At 39.0% G+C, this 22,350-nt stretch overlaps 2 protein-coding genes across 5 annotated transcripts in view; one reads left to right on the forward strand and one right to left on the reverse strand.

Moving 5' to 3' along the window:
• The window catches only part of TRAK2 (trafficking kinesin protein 2), a 65,265-nt gene extending 53,907 nt beyond the window's left edge, over nucleotides 1-11,358 (reverse strand). Inside the window, exons 1-2 of one of the 3 annotated variants that reach the window (XM_011220547.3) lie at nucleotides 11,133-11,356; nucleotides 2,171-2,208 (exon numbers count right to left, since the gene is read on the reverse strand). The gene's annotated coding sequence lies outside the window, so the exon portion shown is untranslated. Of the gene's footprint in view, nucleotides 1-2,170; nucleotides 2,209-11,132 lie in introns of all 3 variants that reach the window. The other 2 variants (XM_019796008.2, XM_002915848.4) reach the window with 2 other exon arrangements.
• A 168-nt stretch (nucleotides 11,359-11,526) lies between these two features.
• The window catches only part of STRADB (STE20 related adaptor beta), a 26,519-nt gene continuing 15,695 nt past the window's right edge, over nucleotides 11,527-22,350 (forward strand). Inside the window, exons 1-3 of one of the 2 annotated variants that reach the window (XM_011220549.3) lie at nucleotides 11,527-11,747; nucleotides 14,991-15,087; nucleotides 19,328-19,408. In XM_011220549.3, coding sequence (XP_011218851.1) covers nucleotides 15,076-15,087; nucleotides 19,328-19,408 — 93 coding nt within the window. In that variant the 5' untranslated portion in view covers nucleotides 11,527-11,747; nucleotides 14,991-15,075. The remainder of the gene's footprint in view (nucleotides 11,748-14,990; nucleotides 15,088-19,327; nucleotides 19,409-22,350) is intronic. The other variant, XM_002915849.4, reaches the window with a different exon arrangement.

The following is a 22,350-nucleotide window of genomic DNA, read 5'->3' on the forward strand; positions in this document are numbered from 1 at the left end:
ATTTTGTCTTTTTTAAAAAAGATTTTATTTATTTGAAAGAAAGAGAGAGAGCGAGCACACACAAGTGCATGCGCAGAAGCATGGGGGAAGGACAGAGGGATAGGGAGAAGCAGACTCACTGCTGAGCAGGGAGCAGCATGAGGGATTTGATCCCCGGGCCCTGGGATCATGACCTGAGCCACCCAGGCTTTAAAAGGGCTGTTCTACAGTATCAAAAAAATGATGCAGATGTATTACCATAAATTGGGAATAATTCTGTTATGTGTTATGAGCTGCTAAAATTAGTGGAATATAGACCAAAATAAATCCTTATTCCAATAAGCTAAGTCCATCTGTATCTTAATATCTTACAAATGCCAGGCATTCAATATTTATTGAATGACTGAATTAACCTCTAGTCAAGTTATATCCTTGTAATTAATCTGCAGTAGGTTAAACTACATTAGAAACTTAAGACTGTCAGAGCATTTGAAAATTGACGGTTTTCTTATTAGCCCAATTTATAAAAATCTATATAGGTTTCTTATGAGTTTCAATAAGAGATGTTAGTTACACGCAGAGCTATATCAATTAAGCCCTCCAGTTACAATGAAGTTGCAAATATCCCCTAGAGATGGGTTTGACACACTGGCAAAACCCACAAAATATTTAATAGCAACTCCCCCCGCCAAGTTTTCTTATTTTAAAAACATTGGTAGTAAGATATTTTCCCCCTAAAGTTAAGACACAGAATGAGAGAAGTCCAACTGCTATGGGGAGGGAGGGAAGTCCTTAGATAGAACAGACTGAAAAGAATCTGATGACTCAGGGTCATTACTATGACTAGCAATCACTGCCTTATAACATAGTGACTACAGCTATCTAGGATCATTAAGTTCTTAAAGAGCACTTTCTTCCTACAGTAAATGGTGTGAAATGCTAATTTTTGGAGATTTTAAGTCTACTTCTCACTTTGTTCTTCCCCCTTTCCGGGAGGCTATCAACCATTACACTCCACTGTTGCAGTGTGCCTCTCTGCTTTCTAACCTGCTGTTGGCTGAGAAACCAGATAACCAGGTTATCAGAGAACCCAGAAGGCATCTGCATGAGACTGAACCTGAGGACCTGTTTTTCTGCCCTTGGCTGGTTCTTCAAGTACCTCTTTCTTTCATCCTGCAGCAGGGATTTAGTTGGCTTGCTTCTCTTCCTTTAGCCAAGTGCTTTTCTCACCTGGTGTTCTTTTTTCTTTTCAGTAGGCTGGCTATGAGAATACATTCTATCCCTTCTTTACTGACTCCTCATCTCGGGTGTTACCAGAAGACTATGTGCTCACTTTCTTTCTTGCTACAACACTGCAAGCTCTTTGAATGAAGGCATTTTTTTTTTGTATGCCCCAAAGCTAAAGGCAATGGATACATAGTAGGCTTGCAATACATGCCTAACTATAAGCTTAAAGATGAAAAATGTCAATACACTGAATTACAGAAGTAATTTAATGAACAAAACTGATTACTAATACATTTCAGTCCAACATCAATTACATGAATTGCCTTGAAAAATTAAGCAAAGATTGAACATTTGAAAGAAAACACTGTATTTGCTTTATGAAAAACTATTATGAGTTTACTGTTAAAAGGGTGCTTTATCATTTTTATAGCAGTAACACAGTACCCATTTTCTTGTAAAAACTAAAAACTAGTTGTCAGTGTCATAGGAAGGCTAAATCAGAATCTTTGTCTTGTTGCTTAGTTTTATCACGTTTTCCACTAGCTACATTTGCAGCTGTTTATGGATGCATTTAAAATAAGCCCCACATCAATTTAAGAAACAAAACAGACGAACATAAGGGAAGGGAAGGAAAAATAAAATAAAATAAAAAGAGAGAGAGGCAAACTATAAGAGACTCTTAACTACAGAGAACAAACTGAGGGTTGTGGGAGGGGGGTGGGGGGGTTGGGCTAAACGGGTGATGGGCATTAAGGAGGGCACTTGATGAGATGAGCACTGGGTATTATATGCAAGTGATGAATCACTAAATTCTACTCCTGAAACCAATACTACACTATATGTTAAATAACCTGAATTTAAATAAAAACTTGGGAAAAAAATAAAGTGAGAAAATAAACAAATAAAAAATAAAATAAGCCCCACATCAAAGGAAAATGATCAAGTATCTTCTTAAAAAACTCACAATTGCTAAGTCTCCTTTGTAGTCTTCTGAATTTGCGACTAAAAATAAAACAAAGGAAAAGACAGTGGTTTAGGCTAGTACTAGCTAAAGAGATAAAAATGGTTGAAAAAAAAATTTTAAGTTGTTAAATCGCGTGCTTTAGGAACAGAAGTACCATCTCAGAGATATTTTAGTTGGTTTCTAGTCTCCTTCTCTTCCTTTCTTCCTTCAGACAGAGAATGCTCTTTCTTAACCAACAAGTTTCCCTTTGTTTTGATTTATACGACTGGCCTTAATAACCTCAAAGTACCACACACAACATGCCTATGACTGAAAGCAGTAAGAATAGAAAGCGGAGCTTTGGCACTTGGACCCCTAACATGTATTTATTTAAGTGATGAATTTTTGAGAAGTTCATTTTCTAAGTTGACATGCATTTTAAATATAAAGAAGTAGTTAAGTTCTCCTGAAAAGGTCACAAAACCATGGGAAATGGGCTGCTGTAAAACCAGTCATCACCCATGGGCCTCACACCATAGGCATACCCTCTGTTATCCTCTTAAATGTCCTTTTCTGAGACAGTTCCATATCACATCTTTTATACTAATCTCTGAACCCCCATCTGTTCTCCATCTCTCTTACTTTTATTCCACCCACCAATAAATCCGCATAATCTATAGCTAGCTTTCTCTCCAAACTCTGAGAATTAAGTACAAGCATAACCTCAATCATGTACTTGCACACTCGTTAATGGGTGTGTAAATTAGCAATCCTCTTAGAACTGGGTGGCTGGAAAGCAGAAGGGGGAGAGAAACTTATTTTTCATCATATACCTTTCAATTTGTCTACCATATGTATATGTCCACCCAGTGAAAAAATAATGAAATATATGTTACATAAAAGTCTCTACTCCTGCCTTCTCTAAACTTTGCTCTACCAGTTATCCCTATCCACTAACCACACCCTCTTCCTTGGCATATTATAATGCTCAAAATCTTCCATTTTATTAAAAACATAAAACTAAAATTTCAAAATCTCCCTTCCTCAAGACTCTGGGTTCCCCTCTAGCTACCGCCCTCTGTCCTCAGTCAAGCTTCTTCAGAGTATTTACTCTCCTTTTTCCTCATCTTTTATTCATATCTCAACCACACTGCAATCTGATTTTTCCTGAAACTGCCTTCCCTTCAGTCACCAATAGGCCCTGCTAACCAATCCAATGGTAATTTGTTAATTGTTATCTTATATATCTCTGGTTCACTACTGTTGACTACTCCCTACTTCAACTTTCCTATGGCTCTCCTGAAGCCTACATCTTATAATGAATGCACTTTCTCAAATCCCTTCATTGGATAACCTAGCTCACTGCCCTTGATCCTTAAATGTTGGTATTTCCTAAAGTTCCAACTGTGACTGTGTTCTTTATTACTGCTGTTTTTCATTTACCTTTGTGCAAACCAATCACGACCACAGATTAAACTACTTCTTTACTATTAATAACTCCCAATCTGGCTCTTCGGACCAGACTTCTTCCAGATATCCACTCAAATTTCTCACAGGCTGATTGTAATCCTTGAATTGATCCACTCCTTTCTTTCACCTTCCACATCCAATCCATTACCAAATCCTGTATAGTCTAATACCTCAAATTTACCCACTTCTCTTCATCCCCTTTTATCATCCTAATTCTACCCATCATTATCTCTTAGTCTAGGAACCAACCCTTAATAGGCCCCCAGACTCAATTTCTTGGTTTCTCTCTTCTAAGACAAGAAAAATGTTTTAAAAACTAAACTCCTTAAAAAAATATACCTAGAATAAAATCCACACGTCTGGTCTAGTCTGGCCTCTGACTACTCTCTTCCTTCATCTTGCACCACTCTCCTTGCTCAGACTCAGCCACAGAGACACAGCCTTGTGTCAAGCTTTTTTACTTCCTCATTGCACTCTCTCCTATCTCTGGATCTTTGTAACTGTCCACTTTACCTGGAATATTCTTCCCTCTTATTCTTTATATGGTAACTACTATTCACCCTTCCAATCTCAGCTGAAAAATTATCCTCAGAGAGAAGTCACCAGTCCACCTGAACTAAAGTTGCCTCCCCTGCCACCTTTATTTTCTAACTTAGCATGTAAGTTGTTTCTTTCACAACATAAATTACAACTTACTTCCAGGAAGGAAGGGGGAAGTGCTACATCTTCTCCCTTTCTTCTTCCTTGCTGATCAGAATGAGAATATAATGGCAGAAGCTTAAGCAACTCAATACATATTTGCTATTAAATGAACTATTAACTGAGCCGGTGGGTGAATTCTTTCACCATTTATGCATATATCAACTCTACTGTAACACAAAATAGTGTCAACACTCTTAAATTAGACCCTATTTTATTTGAGCTATTCCTTCTCTATTGTCAGAAAGCTTTCGAAAGAGAAAAAACTTGAAGTTTGGCAAACACTGACAGATGCATATGGAAAAGCTTCAAAGACTTCAATGATCTTTACAACATGAATTAGTTACACCTCTATACCATGAGTATGCTCATTTTCTAGCACAAATAAATCATAATATAGCATGGTTAAACAGGATATCCCCAAGGTTATGTGAGTTAGTATAGCTAGGAACATTATATATTAAGAAGCCTGTTACATAAGAAATTTCAATAAAATGGCCAAGCTAACAACTGGTCAATCAGCTGCTTATTGAACAGTTTTCAATAAATGCCTCTTGAATTAAACTGAAAGACTGAAAAGAGATTTTTAAAAAAGTAGTATACAACGGCATACAACAATATACGATCTGCCCTAAGGGAGATTAAAGATCTAACAAATCTAAGATCTATTAGGGAGAGCTCTAATAAGTTCCATAATCTAGATTAAATCTAAGATCTAATGGTCTAGGATATCTAAGAGAAGAAGATAACACCACCAGATAATAAATATTTAATGAGTATTAAATTATACAGTCAGGTGGAGGGAAAGCTCTTTTCAGCTTAAGTGATCTGGTTTCACATAGGAGTAAGATTTAAGTGGGTTTCTCACGGAAGGAAAAATTTGGATAGTGAGAAGGGGAGTATCCAGTAGGTAAAAGGCAAAGAAAAAAAAAAAGAAGCCCCAGAGCAAACAGGAGACAGAGCCAGTTTGGCATTAGTATACAGACCAATTTAAGTGGGAATGATTACTGGGAAATTACTTGGAGCTTTGAATTTGACAAGTTCAGATTAAGAAGTCTAAACTTGATCCCACAGGAAACAAGTTTCTAAATAAAAAGTGACATCTGAGGGTCACCTGGCTAACTGAGTCCCTACAGCATGGAACTCTTATCTCAGGGCTGTAGTTCGAGCCCCACGTTAGCTGTGGTAGAGATTACTTAAAAATAAAATCTTTACCAAAAAAAGTGACATTTGAGAAATAAATCTGGAGTCAGAACACAGGATAAATTTCAAGAATGGAAAGATTAGAGACAAAAATAATTCAAAACTTTTATCACATGATGCCTGGATTATTGTAATAAAGGCATAATTGAGTTGAATGGAAACAATAAGAGGGATCTGTGAGAGAGTGAAGATAGGACTTGTTAACTTACAAGTTGGGAGTAGACGAACTTTATTTTCTCCTAAAAGATAATTACATCTGGCATATACCTGAATCATCTGACTTCAAACCTCACAATTTTCATTGCCCCTCAATCCCTAAGACCCCTCTTTCCCAGACATTTGTTGTCCCCATGACCCCCAAACTGGATTCTCCAACCACACAATATATCCTAGCCAAAACAAAAGATTATATTTACTAGCTCCCTAGACACACCAGGAAATTCCCAATCCTGTAAGTTTGTTCATGTGATTTCTTCTATCTTTAATATCTCTCCCTCCTTCTACATATTCAAAGTGTAGCCATTCTTCACATCCCCGTTCAAATGCCACTTTTTCCCAATGCTAGATTTCCCAGAAGCCCCAACTTGAAGTAAGATTACTTCCCAATACTCTCCACTTCTCTCTAAAACATTTTTAGCCATATAATTATTCCTCATCTCCTCTGATAAACTAATACTCTCTACAGCATACATACCCAATTTATTTTTGTATTACTCCCTCCTCCTTTCATAGGTAGTTGAAGATCTTGATAAATAATATATGGCAACATGTAGTATAATGGCTAGGAGCACACTCTGAAGACAGACTGCTTGAGTTGGAATCGAACACAGCCATTAGCTATGCAACCATGGGCAAGTTACTTAACTTCTCTGTGCTTTGATATCTTTATGTATAAAATGGAAATAGTAATAGTAGATATTTCATAAGGTTGTCAAAAGGCTTGGCTTAGAATAGTGTAAGCGCCATAAAAGTGTCTATTAGTTGGAAAATACTGAATATTCTGTGATAGTTGAGTAATGCTTTATTTATTTACGGAAAGCAAAATGTCAAAAGTAAAGCCAGTTTCTAGGTACAGAGAGGTACATAAAAATTCTTCCTAAATCCTCCGTGTTTGCCCTAAGGGTTAGCTGTGCCCTTTAAAATCTCCCTTATGTTAACAATAGTTCTGTTTTAGTTGACATTTCAATATTCTGAGAAAGTATTTAGTTCAGCTTCTACCTAATTGATCTTGCTTCCAGTCTTAAGCCCTTTAATCCATCCTCCACAAAGGTCAGAGGAGTCTTTCTAAAATGAATATTCAATGTTTTTCCTCTGCTACAAACCCTCTCCATGCCATCCCCTTTAGGATAAAGTTCAGCTCCTTAGTGTTTCATACAAAATTGTCCTAATACAGCCCCAGCCTAATCTCCAGCTTCATCTCTCAACACTTCTTACCATGAAACCTAATCACCTGGCACACCTCAAAGGCTTTTTGTATGTCCTTCCATTTGCTAGAACATCGCTGAATTAGTTTGCTAGAACTGTCATAACAAAATACCACAGACTGAGTAGCTTAAACGAGAGAAATGTATTTCCTCACAGTTCTGGAGGCTAGAAGTCAAATATCAAAGTGTTGGCAGGCTTGATTTCTCCTGAGGTTTGCAGATGTCCACCTTCTCAATGTGTTCTCACATAATTTTTTCCTCTGTGCACACATCCTTGGTGTCTCTTTTTGTTTCTAAAGTTCTTTTTATAAAGACACCAGTCACAATGAATTACGACCCACCCTAAATGCCCCATTTAAGTCAATCACCTCCTCAAAGGCCCTATCTCCAAATACAGTCATACTCTGAAGTTATAGGGGTTAGGACTTTAACATATAAATTTTGGTGGGGCACAATTCAGCCCCAAACAACCCCTTCTCCTTTTCTTTGCCCAGGCTAATTCCCATTTGTTTTTCTAAGACTGGACCAAGCCTTCTCACCCTACAGGCAGAGTTTACACTGCCCTTTCTCTCTGTTCCTATAGAACCTCTGTATGCTGCATTCTGTATACTGCTATCCTATTAATACACTATAACAATTGTGTCTTTCTCTCTCCAGACTGTGTTTCCTTTTTTTTTTTTTAAAGATTTTATTTATTTATTTGACAGAGACAGCCAGCGAGAGAGGGAACACAAGCAGAGGGAGTGGGAGAGGAAAAAGCAAGCTCCCAGTGGAAGAGCCTGATGTGGGGCTCGATCCCAGAACGCTGGGATCACGCCCTGAGCAGAAGGCAGACGCTTAACGACTGCGCCACCCAGGCGCCCCCAGACTATGTTTCTTTTTTTTTTTTTTTAAAGATTTTTTATTTATTTATTTGACAGAGATAGATACAGCCCGCAAGAGGGGGAACACAAGCAGGGGGAGTGGGAGAGGAAGAAGCAGGCTCATAGCAGAGGAGCCTGATGTGGGGCTCGATCCCACAACGCCGGGATCACACCCTGAGCCGAAGGCAGACGCCCAACCGCTATGCCACCCAGGCGCCCCCCAGCAGAGGCTTAATCTTAAGAGCAGAGGCTAAATCCTTAGCACTGTGTCTGGCCCATCAAGTATTTAATAAAGATTTGATTATTGGGGCGCCTGGGTGGCACAGCGGTTAAGCGTCTGCCTTCGGCTCAGGGCGTGATCCCAGCGTTATGGGATCGAGCCCCACATCAGGCTCCTCCGCTATGAGCCTGCTTCTTCCTCTCCCACTCCCCCTGATTGTGTTCCCTCTCTCGCTGGCTGTCTCTATCTCTGTCGAATAAATAAATAAAATCTTTGAAAAAAAAATAAAGATTTGATTATTAAGGGAAAATAGAAGAAAGAAGAAGAGCTTTGAAGAAAGGCAAGAGTGGGTTCAAATCTTGGTTCAACCATTTACATCTTGTAGCTTTGGGCAGTCACTAAATGCTGAACTTACATTCTATTTAAGGTAGTTGTACAGATAAATGATCTAATTATAATGAAAACACCCAATTGTGGGGTTGGTTCACAGTAGGTGCTCAGTAAATGTTTTTGGTTTTTTTTTTTTTTAAGATTTTTTTTTTTTAATTCGAGAGAGAGAAAAGAGCAAGAGCACAAGCAGGGGGAGAAGCGGGCTCCCTGCCAAGCAGGGAGCCTGATGTGGGGCTTGATCCCAGGACCCTGGGATCATGACCTGAACCGAAGGCAGATGCTTAACCAACTGAGCCACCCAGGAACCCCAGGGCTCAGTAAATGTTAAAGATTCTGACCTTGCCTGGATTTGACACCCAGTTCCACCACTTAGTAGATGAATGATCTTGGGTATGTTAATTTACCCTCTGCTTCAGTTGCCTATCTACAAAAACACTTCATAGTGCTACTGTGAGGATAATGTAGGTAAAACGTTAAGACAGGTATTTAACACACAGTATTACATAAATGTTTCCTATTACTACATGAACACTGCAGGTCTGAGCAAATAAGACTGGAAATCATGAATAATTTAGTCCCTTCATTTACTAAGTCATTTTAAATGTATTACTTTCATGCCTTAGATTTCTTAGCAACTAAACAAGATGGTAACTAAAGAGCTTCAAAAACTGCTACAGATAATAATATAAAGAGCTCAAAATAATCATGAAATAATATACTACTTTTTGTCTCATTCTTTATATTGGTGTTTAACGTATTTTGGGTATTGATATAAAATTAAGAAACTAGTTTTTCTACTCTTTGTGACTATTGATGTTAACCATGTTTTCCAGTTTCCAGTGGAGAATAATATTCTTTGGCTCATATTTTCAATTGTAGAATCACTAAACTTTGAACTAGAAAGGACCTTTGAGATGAAAATCCAATCCTATCATGCCTTACACAAGTAAACTGAGGTGGATTCGGAATAGGCTTTTGGGGTTGTAATGAGCAGCTCTGTGGGGTACAGGAATGGCAAGCAGAGAGAACACTTTGTTCAAAAGTACTACAGTAGGCATTCAGAACTTCTTCTAGATATTCAAGGTGTATAAGGAACCAGTATTAGGAAATAATGCTGGAAAATAGTTTTGAATCATCCAGACTTTTAAGGTGAGTAATTTCTGATGTAGGTACAACTTACCTGACCCGTAACTTTGACACAAGGCAGATCTAGGTTTGAATCTCCACTTGTAACGTAAGCAAAATCTTTGAGCCTCACATTAGCACAACAGGGTTATTACAGTGATTAAATGAGTGAACGTATATGGAGCTCATGCCTGGTGTGCCTGGCTGACTGAAAGTACAGCTGACTTGAACATGGGTTTGAACTGTAAGCGTCCACATATATACAGATTTTTTTTGATACAGTACAGTAAATGTATTTTCTTTTCCTTATAATTTTCTTAACATTTTCTTTTTTCCATTTTACTTTATTGTGAGAATACAGCATGCAATACACATAACGCAAAATATGTTAAACAACTGTTTATGTTATCAATAAGGCTTCTGGTCAGTCTATTAGTAAAGTTTCTAGAGTGTCGAAAATTATACATGGATTTTCAACTGTACAGGGGGTTGGTGCCCCTAACCCTCCTGTTGTTCAAGGGTCAAATGTACTCAAATGTTTGTTCTTTCTTATGACTCCTTCAACATGTGAATAAAAACCTGTAAAATAACAAAACACTGTCTTTCATACATGTGATTGCTCAATGCCTGAGACTTGTTGAACATTAATTTTAAAAATAGAAAGCTGGAAAAACTGCTGAGATGATGAAGTGTCTTCATCTCTGCCCTTTCCCACCACCAAATGTCCTTCACAATTTGTTCTGAAGTGTCACGTCAACGCTATTAACATGCTATTTGGAGATCACTGTAACTCTGACTTCCAATTCTACAATAAAGATATGAAGGTCAGGACAGATTTTCCTGAAATGTATTTTTTAAAAACCTGGAAGGATACATGTCATTTTATTTACATGGTCTATTTTAGCTTGATGAATTTCCAGTGAAAAGTTACTGCTTTCGGTTTTCTTTTTTTTTTTTTTTTTCTGGCTCAGAAACTGCAGTTCGTGGGCAATGAACTGATTTCACCATTGTTATTATGACCCAGAACTCTTAAGTGTTTAGGAGATTATCTTAACGCTGGTACTAAAAAGGACATCTGCCAACATCTGTTATTTACGCTTGAAACTAAAGTTAACCGTTTCTTCTAAAGCATATATGGTACTGGCCCAAAATCAATCGCAAGAAAAGCCTAATTCAGCATAGAAAGAGCTCTTTGCAACATCCTCTCCTTTCGCTCACATCACAGATGGTGACCGAGGCTTAAAGTTTAACTCCAGACTCTAAAGCCGCTCATCCGTTAGGGATGGGGTTCCGGGTGGATGCTCTCCGGCAGAGAATGAGATACTGCCAATCCTTAGAGGTGCAGGGGGGATGAACCCGGAGACCAGAGCCCAGAGACCATCACTTCGCACCCACACTTGGGAAACAAATCACTTCCCACCGCGAGGCGGGGACCCGGGGAAGACCCAGGCCTGCGATACCCAGCCTTCCGCTCTGATGTCCGCGCGTGACCCCCGAGGACCGGGAGGAGCTCGGGACGTGAAGGCTCCTCCGCTTTCAGGAGAAGTTGGCAAGGGCGAGTTCGAGTCACGCGCGGGAATGTTACTCACAAGAATGGCCAGACGTCCTCCATTCTCCGCCCGCGGTCCCTCAGGGAATAGGATCTACAGCGGTGGCAGCCTGAGAGCTGCAGCCGAAGCGGCCGCCGCTGCCAGTAACCGCCCGGGCGTGGCGGGGACGGGGAGCGACTTCACAACATCATCACTCGGCGACTTCGGTTATGCAGCGAGGTCGGCTCCCTAGCAGCCCCACACATTGGAGAATAGCGAAGGAGACCCACTCTCCCAGCAGCCTTCACGGCGCCAGCGCGCGACCTGCCGGGAAATGTGGTTTCCTGTCCATCCGCCCCTCACCCTTCGGAGTTGTAGCGCGTTTGTCCCGCCCCCAAGCTAGAAGGCCCCGCCCCCCAGCAGCCAGGCCCTGGGGCGGGAGGCGGGGCCGCGACCCTGGGGCGAGTCCAGTCCGGGCTGACTGCCTGGGGCTGGGGCAGAGTTCCAGGCCTGCGGCCTCAGTCTGGGTCGCCGAGCCTTGCTGCGCCCCGCGGCCCGTGCTGGGAGCGGGTCTTGTGCACTCGCGGTGCCCCTCGGCGGGCTGGGCTCCCGGGGCTGCCAAGCCCCGCACCGTTAGCCGCCTGAGGAGAGTCGCTGGTCTTGGTCGCCGCCAGGGTAATGAGGGGAGGCCGGGCCAGGGAGGGGGAGGTGTAGGGCCGGGTCGGGGACGTGAGGGAGCGCGGCTTGGTCCGCGCACGCCTTGGCAAGCTCGAGGCTAGAACTGGTCGCCCCGCCTCGAACCCAAGCCCGGGCAGCGGGCGGACGGTGGCTGGAGTCCGGCGTGGCGTGGCGTGGCGTGGCGTGGCGAGCGGCCCCTGAGCCCCGGGCCGCCCAGTGGCGGAGGCACCTGTGTTCGGAGTAGGCGGTGCTTGCCAGGTGCGCAGGGCGCTAGCTGCCCGAAGTGCTCTAGCTGCCCGAAGTGCTCTCCCCGCCTCCCCCTTCTCACCTTTGGCCGCGCTCCCGAGTCTGGAGGAGTTTCCAAACAGAAGACACGCTCTGGCCGCGGTTCTGTGTACCACCTTCGGCGAGTTCGCTGTCGCGATTCCCCAAAGCCGGACTAGGAAGGAACTTATTACAAAATTAAATGCCCAACTTCGTTGTGTTCTCAGTATTTAAATTCAGCGTTGTGTTTTTTCTCGTGGGTTTGTTGTGTCAAATACATTTTTCCTCAAAACTTGGTCAGGATTTTGTGACACAGCGTCTGCCTAGCCCTGAGTCCGTCTGGCGCACAGTAGGCACTCAGTAAATATTTTTTGAAAGCATGAGTCACGATACTAAGTTTGGAAAATCTTACGGAGTTGTGCGTCGCTATAATTTTAAAAATTTTATGGCTTCTCAAGATACCTTCGAAAATTACGGTAATTGTAAGGCTCAGCAGAGTTAAATCGGTGTGGTTTGTTTTTGTTTTTGTTTTTTTGCGTCGCCTGTAACAATAGCCTCTGTTGGATGCCTAAATTAACTCAAAATCCGAGTTCTGTAAATGAATGCGCCCTATGATTTTCACAGAAATTTTTAACCTTTGATATTAAAGACTTTGGAAGAACTATTCTACAATGGCGAATTTATTTATAAAGCTTTACCCTAATTAGCTTGTTAGATACAAATGCAAGGGACCACACTGATGTAATATATTTTAAAATATAGGTCTCAAGTGTGATTTCTTTAAAAAGGATTTATATTCATATCTAGTGAAAGAGCATGCAGGAGGAAATTATGACAGTGAATCTAACCGTTCTACCCCACCACCATCCTTCACCAGGTGCAGCTGCTGCCTTGACCTCAAAATGTCTTGTAAAATTATCTCTTAATCTTCTGGCGTATCTAAAGTAAAAATCTGTGGGATTAAATCACCCCAGTAGGACAACTCCTTTAGGACTAGCAATTCTCAAAAATCGTGTCAGTGTCTTCTGAGTTTTTCAGAAATACAGGTAATGGATTGGAATTTAAAGTTTTTTGTTGTTATATAAGAACTTACTGATATGAAGTTGAAAAAGAAAGAAACAAAATCCTGATAACCAGAAAATTGAGTTAATCAAACCATCCCTAATCTTCCTATTTGTGGGAATGTAAACTGCAAGTAGTCAGGGCCTTGTCTGCCCTGATCACCAGTGAGTGTCCCCAGTGCCTGACCATGGTAGGCATTCATTAAACTTGTGGAATGAATACTTGGCTGCTTCAGATTAACAGTGTAATGACTTTCTACATGTGTATGGTTTCTTCATTTATTTGGACATTTCCTTAGAGTTGATTATGGGAAGTGAGAATTTTACTGGATCAAAAGGTATGAGTATTTTCATGGTAATAGAAACATTGCCAACTTGCTTTCCAAATGAGCCTTACCTTTTTGAGCTGCCACCGCTGATATTTGTACCTTTCAGAGCATCCACTCAAGCTCTTGCATTGGTACAGTGTTTGGTAGTTATGAGCCCTTTCAGATGAAGTATCTCATTTGATCTCAGTCACCCTGGAAGGTGGGCAGGCAGGTATTGCTGTCCCCCTTTTGTAATATAGCAAATGCCACTGCCTTAAATTGATGATAATGAATAGCAAGTGACAAAATAATCACCTTTTCAGGTTTTTCTTCCTCCTGTTCTCTACTTTTGGTTTGTAGTAAATATCCTGAATAAATTCATGTCTTTCCTTAGCAGTAAAATTGGATACTGAGCTATAATATCTATTTTTTACAAAATCTTCCTTTTCTTTTTCATTTAGCTTAGATATTTGCAGATACCTTGATTAAACTTGGAGATTTCATTAAAATGAAATAATAAGCCACAATTAAGAAGAAAGAGATGATATTGGTTGGGTATAACGAAACACCCAGCACTAGAAGATTTAGAACATTGCCACCTTTTCCTTAGGAAAAATCTGGAAAGTTTTGGTAGTGCCTTTGTAGTTCCTTGAATCTGAAGAAGTTGCTATTTTAAACTTCTGAATCTGTTGCAGTGTCTTCATAAACTGTTGAGATTAATACTCTGCTAGTGAAAGTGGACAGGAATTATTTGTATAATCTTCATATCTTTCATATTTGTCAAATTCTATGAAGAGCATAACTGAGAACTAAGAATCATAAAAAAATATTCAGCCTACAGAAAATATTTTTATGTGAAAACTGAAAAGAAATTTCTTTTTTAAAAACACATGACAGTGAGTGGTGCCTGGGTGGCTCAGTGGGTTAAGCATCTGCTCTTGGCTCAGGTCATGATCCCTGCGTCCTGACATGGAGCTGAGTCTGGCTCCCTGCTGGGTGTGGGGTGGGGTGTCCCCCTCTCCCTCGCCCTCTGCCCCTCCCCCCACTCGTGCGCGCTCTATCTCAAATAAATAAATAAAATCATAAAAAAAAAAGCCATGGCAACAAGAAAATGTTATTTGTAGTGTGTTACTAATCCAGATTTTTTCCCAAATTTGCTGGTCATGGACCCCAAATGATTTAATAGGTAATTAATCCCATCAGGAAGATTTGGAACCTTCAACATTTACTCATACCTGAAATCATTGAAAGTTATTGGGGTATATTTGTAAATGGGTCCAACATTGATTTTCTGTATTGCTTTCACATTTGCTTAAGTTTCTTTAAAAAAAAAGAACAGAAAAGATAGGGAAGGAGAGATGCAGGTATATTGGTCTTTAAAAATACTCAGAATCTCCCTTCAACTTAACTCTGTCTTTCTGTTGTGATGTCAGATCCCAAATAGTGTTCTGTAAACAGGAATTGCTCTGTAAAGACACTTTTCAGAAATGCCTCTAGACCTTGTGTCAAAGAATAGCTGCCTAAATATCATATGGGTTTATAGCAAGTAGTTCTTCAAGGAACTTTTATGTAAATCTAAATTATTTTGCTTTTGTTTCTTATGATAGGATATTTCTTCATCTTGAAGATAAAGCAAAAATCTTTTTTGGAGTAGATGGATTTTTGATATTTTCTGTGAACTAAAACGATTCAATGTCTCTCTTGGTAAGTTTGTGTTAACGTAGATTTAATTTCGGGGCACCTGGGTGGCACAGTTGGTTAAGTCTCTGACTTGGTTTTTGGCTCAGGTCATGATCTCAGCCTCCGTGCTCAGCTAGGAGTCAGCTTGGTATTCTCTCTCCCCCTACCCCTGAGTGCGCATGTTCTCTCTGTCAGTCTCTCTCAGCTAAATAAGGGGCACTTGGGTGGCTCAGGTGGTTAAGTGTCTGCCTTCGGATCAGGTTATGATCTCAGGGTCCTGGGATCAAGTCCCACATTAGGCTGTCTGCTTAGTGGGGAGTCTGCTTCTCCCTCTCATTCTCCCTCTGTGCTCTCTCTCTTCTCAAATAATTAAAATCTATAAAATGAAATAACATAAATAAATCTTTAAAAAAAAAAAAAGCATAGATCTAATTTCGTGCCATCAGAGTAGTTAGATGTTAGCACAGAGCCATAACTGAAGGCATATTCTGATGGGATATTGTTATGCTGAGATGTAATTTTGACCTGAATGGCTTCTGGTCTTAAAAAAATGAGTTAAATTCTCATTGAGTTTTTGTTGCTTTAAAAAAGAGCTTCTCCTATAATGCTAAGTGAAATAAGTCAAACAGAGAAAGACAATTATCATATGGTTTCTCTCATCTATGGAACATAAGATCTAGGATGAACAGTAGGGGAAGAAAGGGATAAAGAAAGGGGGGCAATCAGAAGGGGGAATGAAACAGGAGAGACTATGGACTATGAGAAGCAAACTGAAGACCAAAAAAAAAAAAAAAAAGGTGGGGAGCTTTATCTATCTGGAAAGTTGTTATGAAATACCCACCTCATTTTCTAATGCAGAGATGAACAAATATTCTCTGTAAAGGGTCAGATAGTATTTGTGTGCTATGTGGTCTCTGTAATAAATTACTCTTATGTTGTTATGTGAAAGCAGTCGTAGACAATATGTAAAGGAATGAAAATGAGTGTGTTAGTGTGCAAGTAAAACCTTATTCACTAAAACAGGTAGTGGGTCAGACTGACCATATAGTTTGTGGACCCCTGTTCTAAAGGATTACTTAAGATTAACACTTTTATGTCAGTTTGTAAATTGGATGAGATGTAAAAGGGCATTTGATAGATGAAGATCCTGAGATTTAGAGGACTGTGTGGATTCCCAGGGCTTCTGGATTTTGGAAAAAAAAATATTTATTCTATAATTATGGGTTTTGTGAAAAATAATAGAACTTAATGGGTGATTTAAATTTATTCAATTAATAATTTTACTTTTAATTATATTCTTCGTGTAATGATGAAATATTTAGTATTCTTTGAATATTTTCCTAAATGAGGTATTTGTACAGCTGAGATAAAGTTGAGGTTTATACTTATGAAGGATTCCTCCCCATTCAAGTTTTATGCTCTGATGGAGAGCTAAGAAATGGTGTTTTCAAAGGAGCAGCATAAGTAAGATATTTTCCTTTAGGTTCTCTTTTAGGTATAACTTATTTTCGTTTGGCTATTATGGTAGTGGATTAAAAAATTACATTAAAAATATTTTGGGGAGATTTCTGGATGGTTTTAAATCATTTGTGCTGCCTAAAAGACCTTAATATGTGTATTTTTCATGAGCTATTATTCACCAGCATCTAATTCATTCAGTGTGGATATAAAAAATGTTTTGAAGGATAAGCTATGAATGTTTTTTATGAGTTTTATAACTTGGGCAGCTAATGAACATGCTAACATTTTTTAGGAGAGGTCAACGAAAACATTTTGCCTTATAATACTGGCTGATTTTAGCTGTCTTCACATTAGCGATCACTTTTTTGAACTGTGAAAACTCTTATATAAAGATAATGAAATGGAGGTCTACTGTATCATTTTATGAAATGTTTTCTATATTTCTATAAACCAAAAACATGGTTCACTACTCTTATTTTTGAGAATAAATTAGGGTCAATATAAGCTTAAAAAAATATGCCCAATATGTCGTCGTCGTCTTCTTTTTTTTTTTTTAAGATTTATTTATTTACTTTAGAGAGTGTGTGTGCACAGCGGGGAAGGGCAGAGGGAGAGAGAGTCTTAAGCAGACTGTGAGCTGAGCACGGAACCCATCACAGGGCTCAATCCCACAGATGCTGAGACCACAGGGCTCAATCCCACAGATGCTGAGCTGAAACCTGAGTCAGATGCTCAATGACTGCGCCACCCTGGCGTCTCTAAAAATATGCCCATTATGTCTTAAATTAACTTTTTTTCCATCAAAAAAAAGTGATGGACATTTTTTAGAAAGACTTTTTTATGTGTGAATATATTTTGATAACCGTATTAGAGGTTCCCCCAAGACTACCTCCAGGTTTGATGATTTGCTGGGACTTGCAAAAGTTAGTCATGTAGTCATAACTAAGATTTATCATAGCCAGAGAACACAAAGCAAAATCAGCAAGGGAAAAGGGTACATGGAGTAAAGTTCAGAGGAAACCCGGCTCAAACTTCCAAGAATCCTCTCCCAGTGGAGTCACATAGGATGTGCTTATCTCCCAGGGTAATGACAACATGTGTAAAATGTTGTCTACCAAGGAAGCTCATTAGAAACTCATTCTCAGGCTTTTTATTGGGGATTGATCATGTAGGTACCTTCTGCTAGCAGGTAACAAAATTCCAGACTTCCAGGAAAAAACCAGTAATTTGGCAGAAACCATATTGTTAACACAGTTTAGGCACATGATCTGTTCTTACCAGGGAAAGGTGGGAACCCTCCCAAAATCCAAGTTCCCTGCAACCAAGACTTTTTTAAGGATAGCAGTTTTAGGCCTGCTATGTTAACTCTTTTCTGTACAATGGTATTAACGACTATTGTGAAAGAGAGTAAATGTTACAAAATATATGTAAATATCAAATACAATATGTAAGTGACCTAACGTGGTTATTTTCAACCACTATGAGCAATAGTAATACACATCTTCAAAAACTTTCATTGTTCATTTTATTCACTCTAGACAAACCAATAGAAACTTTGCAAAGGAAATGATTCTATAGCTATCATGGTATTGTAAGCTTCTGTTCTTCTGGAGTGAGTTTTACATAAGACAGTGGAGATTTAGATCAAATCATTGTGGTAAGATTGATAAGATATACAAACTGCAGGAATTCATCTTAATCAGTAATTTAGGCTAAAAAAATGACAGGTTACACTAGTGAGAAATTTTGGCATTATTTTAAATGAAAGGAAGTGTGATTACTTTTAAGTGACTACAAAGTGTTAGGTAGACATGGAAGAGCTTACCTTGAAGACTTATTTGATATTAGTACTTTACTGTTCATATACAAATAAATATTCATGAGATGTTTCAAAAATTTTTTTGTAAAAGTCTCTTTCATACAATTTGTTTATACTTTTGACACACCTTTTCTTCCTAAGTAGAATAAGGTCAGCTTTACCCCACCTGATAAAACACATAGAGGTGTTACATTTCCTTATTGGCAATATGATTGTAGGACCACGGGTTAAAGTGCAGGAAGATGTAAATTGTGATAATAGAACAAGTCTCCTACTTTTTTTTTTTAAGATCTTTATTTATTTATTTATTTATTTATTTGAGAAAGAGAGAGCAGGAGCAGAGGGAAAAGCAGACTCTCCACTGAGCAGGAGACATGGGGCTCGATCCCAGAACCCTGGGATCATTATCTGAGCCAAAGGCAGACAGTTAATCAGACTGAGCCACCCAGGTGCCCCAAGTCTCTTACTTTTAATTTGCTTTCAGTTGAAGTGAGATGTTTATCACCTTAAGAAACAAAATTGGTTCCAGATGCACTCATCGTGTAGTTTAATGTGGATAAACATGGTTCCTACATTTAAGAAACAAAGAATCTGAGGACTAAAATAAAATTGATTATAGTGAGTACAGCAGAATAATCTTTAGCTAAATATTCAAAACAAAACTTCAAAGATGATGAAAGGGTTAAAAATTAACACCAGCAGTGAAAATGAATTGATATTATGACTTCCAAAGGATAGGATAAGGATCAGAGATAATGCCAAGTCAGTTATACCAGATATGAAATTTGTCTTCTTCATACCCAGCTGCTTCTCCCTTCTCTCCCATACTGAGTACCTCCATGGTATGAATCCTGGCAATTCCAGGTTCCTGTGTGCTGTCCTTTCTGTTCCTCACCTCAGTCACCAGACCTTTGTATCCACATATCACCCCTATTTATCTTGTGACTTATTTTTCACTTATTTAATGCATTTCTGAATTTCCAGGATTGTTTCTGCACTTCACGAACACAAGTTGAATCACTCAGACCTGAAAAACAGTCTGAAACCAGTATCCATCAACACTTGGTAAGAAAATGGTTAAGTATAATTAATATTCCTCCTTTGCTTTCTGTAGTATCATGGTACAGAATGTAATTCCTGGTTCTTCCATATCTCTTTTCCTTTATAGTATCTTTTACTCTGTCTTCTTCCTCTACTTCTGTTATTCTCCCGAAGTTTGCAGTTGACCTCTTCTGCCTAAACAGGGTCCCCCTAAGCAACACCTGTTCCTAGGCTTCAGTTGCTCAGATTTCAGACTGTCCTGTAGCTACCTCAGGTTTTCCTTCAGGTTATGAGGAGACTCTGCCATCAAGCAGGACTGGTGATTTTCAGATTTTTAGCTATAACCCCACAATCTTTCCTGGGCACTGGAAGTGTCTATAGAATGCCTCTAATTAGACTTTTCAAAGGCATCTCTTTGCGTTTGAGTGAAACCTTAGTCTAACAAACTTCTCTGACCCCTTGTATTTCTTTCTTTGGCTAATGAAAACCCATTTACTAAGTAACCCTAACTAGAAACTTTGAAGTTGTGCTGACTCATGCCTGTACCCACCACATCTAGTTATACACAAGTCTTTTGTATCTGTCTCTAAAATGCCATTGAGTGCATATCCTCCTTCACCTCATCACTGCTACTACCCAAATCTCATCATTTCTTACCTGGACGATTGCAGATAGACACATTGCCTCTAGTGTCCTGGATAAACGTCCTCTCACACTCAGATCAGAATTTACACCTGTGTTTGTGTCACTTTCCAGCTTTAAAACTTTCATTGGTTTCCTACAGCCTATGGGATAAAGCCTAAACTTCTTAGTATAGTATAAGGACTCTTACTGGTGTGGAATAGGTCTAATTTTTGAGTTTCATTTCTTGCTACTGAGTCTTAGCATATACTCTTTTTTTCTGATTGAAATATCCTTCTTTTTCTGCCTCCAAAATTTCTCCTCATTCATGAAGAGTTGGCTCAAATATCACAGCTCTGAAGCCTTTCCTCTTGTACTTTTTGTTTCACTATGCTCCTACAAATCTTAGACATTCCCAGAAAATGGTATTTATTATATTATCTCATAATGATTGATGTACTTGTCTCTCTAACTATAACATGAGTCTCATAAAGTAGGCATCCTGTCTTTTTCATCTGTATTTCCCCTGGGAAATGTCTGATATATTAAGTAATATTTTAAAAAACATGCTTGGGAATCAATATTTCTCTGGGGTCCTCGCTTCCTTAATCCTTACTTTATTCTGCAATTCTTACTACAAAACAGAACCTGCCTTGCAAATGTCTTGTTTCTTACAAAATACGGTAATCCCAGTTGTTCCTGTTTATAAGTTCATCTTGATCCTATATTCAGTTGTCTTCATTTTTCCTATTTTACTTTTTACTCAAATATTCTAAAGTCTTTTAGTCTTCTGCCCTTTTGTGAAATAGAATATATTATCCAATCCTAGTTTTCATTCAAGTATTACCCTTCAGATTGAGGTGAAATGTCTGCTGTTGTCCCCTTGCTATTGCCAAGACAGAGGTCTTAAACTTCAGGAAACTTCCACAGGTGCTGCTGCCTCTGTGTGTGTGTGTGTGTGTGTCTGTTTTGTTTTGTTTGGCCTTGTGCTAAAATACACATAACATAAAATTTACCATCTTAGCCATTTTTAAGTGTACAGTTCAATGGTATCAAGTACATTCATAGTGTTGTGCAGCTGTCACCACCATGCATCTCTGTAACTCTTTTCATCTTGTAAAACTGAAACTGTATCCCTTAAACAAAGCTCCGCATTCTCCCTCCGTCCCTAGCTTCTGTCAACCGCCATTCTACTTTCTATGATTTTTGACCACTCTAAGTACCTTATATAAGTGGACTCATACTGTGTTTGTCTTTTTGTGACTGAGTTATATTTCATTTAATGTCCTCAAGGTTCATTTGTGTTGCAGCATGTTGCAGAATTTTCTTATTTTTCTAAGGCTAAAAATGTTCCATTGTATGTATATACCACATTTTGCTTATCCATTCATTTGTTGATGGACGCTTGGGTTGCTTTCACTTTGTGGCTATTGTGAATAATGCTGCTATGAACATGGGTGTGCAAATATCTCTTCGAGACCTGATTTCAGTTCTTCGGGTATACCCAGAAGTGGAATTACTGCATCATATGGTAGTGCTATTTTAATTTGGGGGGAAACTACCATAATGTTTTCCACATTGGCTATACCATTTTGTATTCCCACCAATAGTACACAAGAATTCCAGTTTCTGTACAACCTAGCAAACACTTCTTTATTTTCTGTTTTTTTGATAGTAGCCAGCCTAATGGGTGTGAGGTGATAGCTCATTATAATTTTGACATTTCCCTAACGACTAGTGATGTTGAGAATCTCTTCATGTGCTTTTTGGCCACTTGTATGTCTTCTGCGGAGAAATGTCTATTCAAGTCCTTTGTTCTTTTTTTAATTGGGTTGTTTGTTTGTTTTTTTATAGTTGAGTTTTAGGTGTTCTGTATATATTCTGGATATTAACACCTTACCAGATATTTATAAATGTTTTCTCCCATTCTACGAATTGCCTTTTAACTTGTTGATAGTATTTTTTGATGCACAAAATTTAAAAATTTACATGAAGTCTACTTTTTCTGTTTCTCTTCTGTTCCTTATACCTTTGCTATCATATCCAAGAAATCATCTCCAAATCCGATGTCATAAAGCTTTTGTCCTATGTTTTCTTCTAAGAGTTTTATTGTTTTAGGTATTTAATTTAGGTCCTTGATCCATTTTGAGTTAATTTTTGTATATGGTGTTTGATGAGTCCATCTTCATTCTTCTGCATGTGGATATACACTTTTCCTAGCACCATTTGCTGAATATACTGTCCTTGCTTTATTGAATGGTCTTGACACCCCCATGAAATGCCATTTGACCATATGTGACAGTTTATCTCTAGGCTCTCTATTCTCTTCCTGGGTCTATATTTCT

This window comes from Ailuropoda melanoleuca, chromosome 2 (assembly GCF_002007445.2).
Source record: "Ailuropoda melanoleuca isolate Jingjing chromosome 2, ASM200744v2, whole genome shotgun sequence".
NCBI classification, from domain to species: Eukaryota; Metazoa; Chordata; class Mammalia; order Carnivora; family Ursidae; genus Ailuropoda; species Ailuropoda melanoleuca.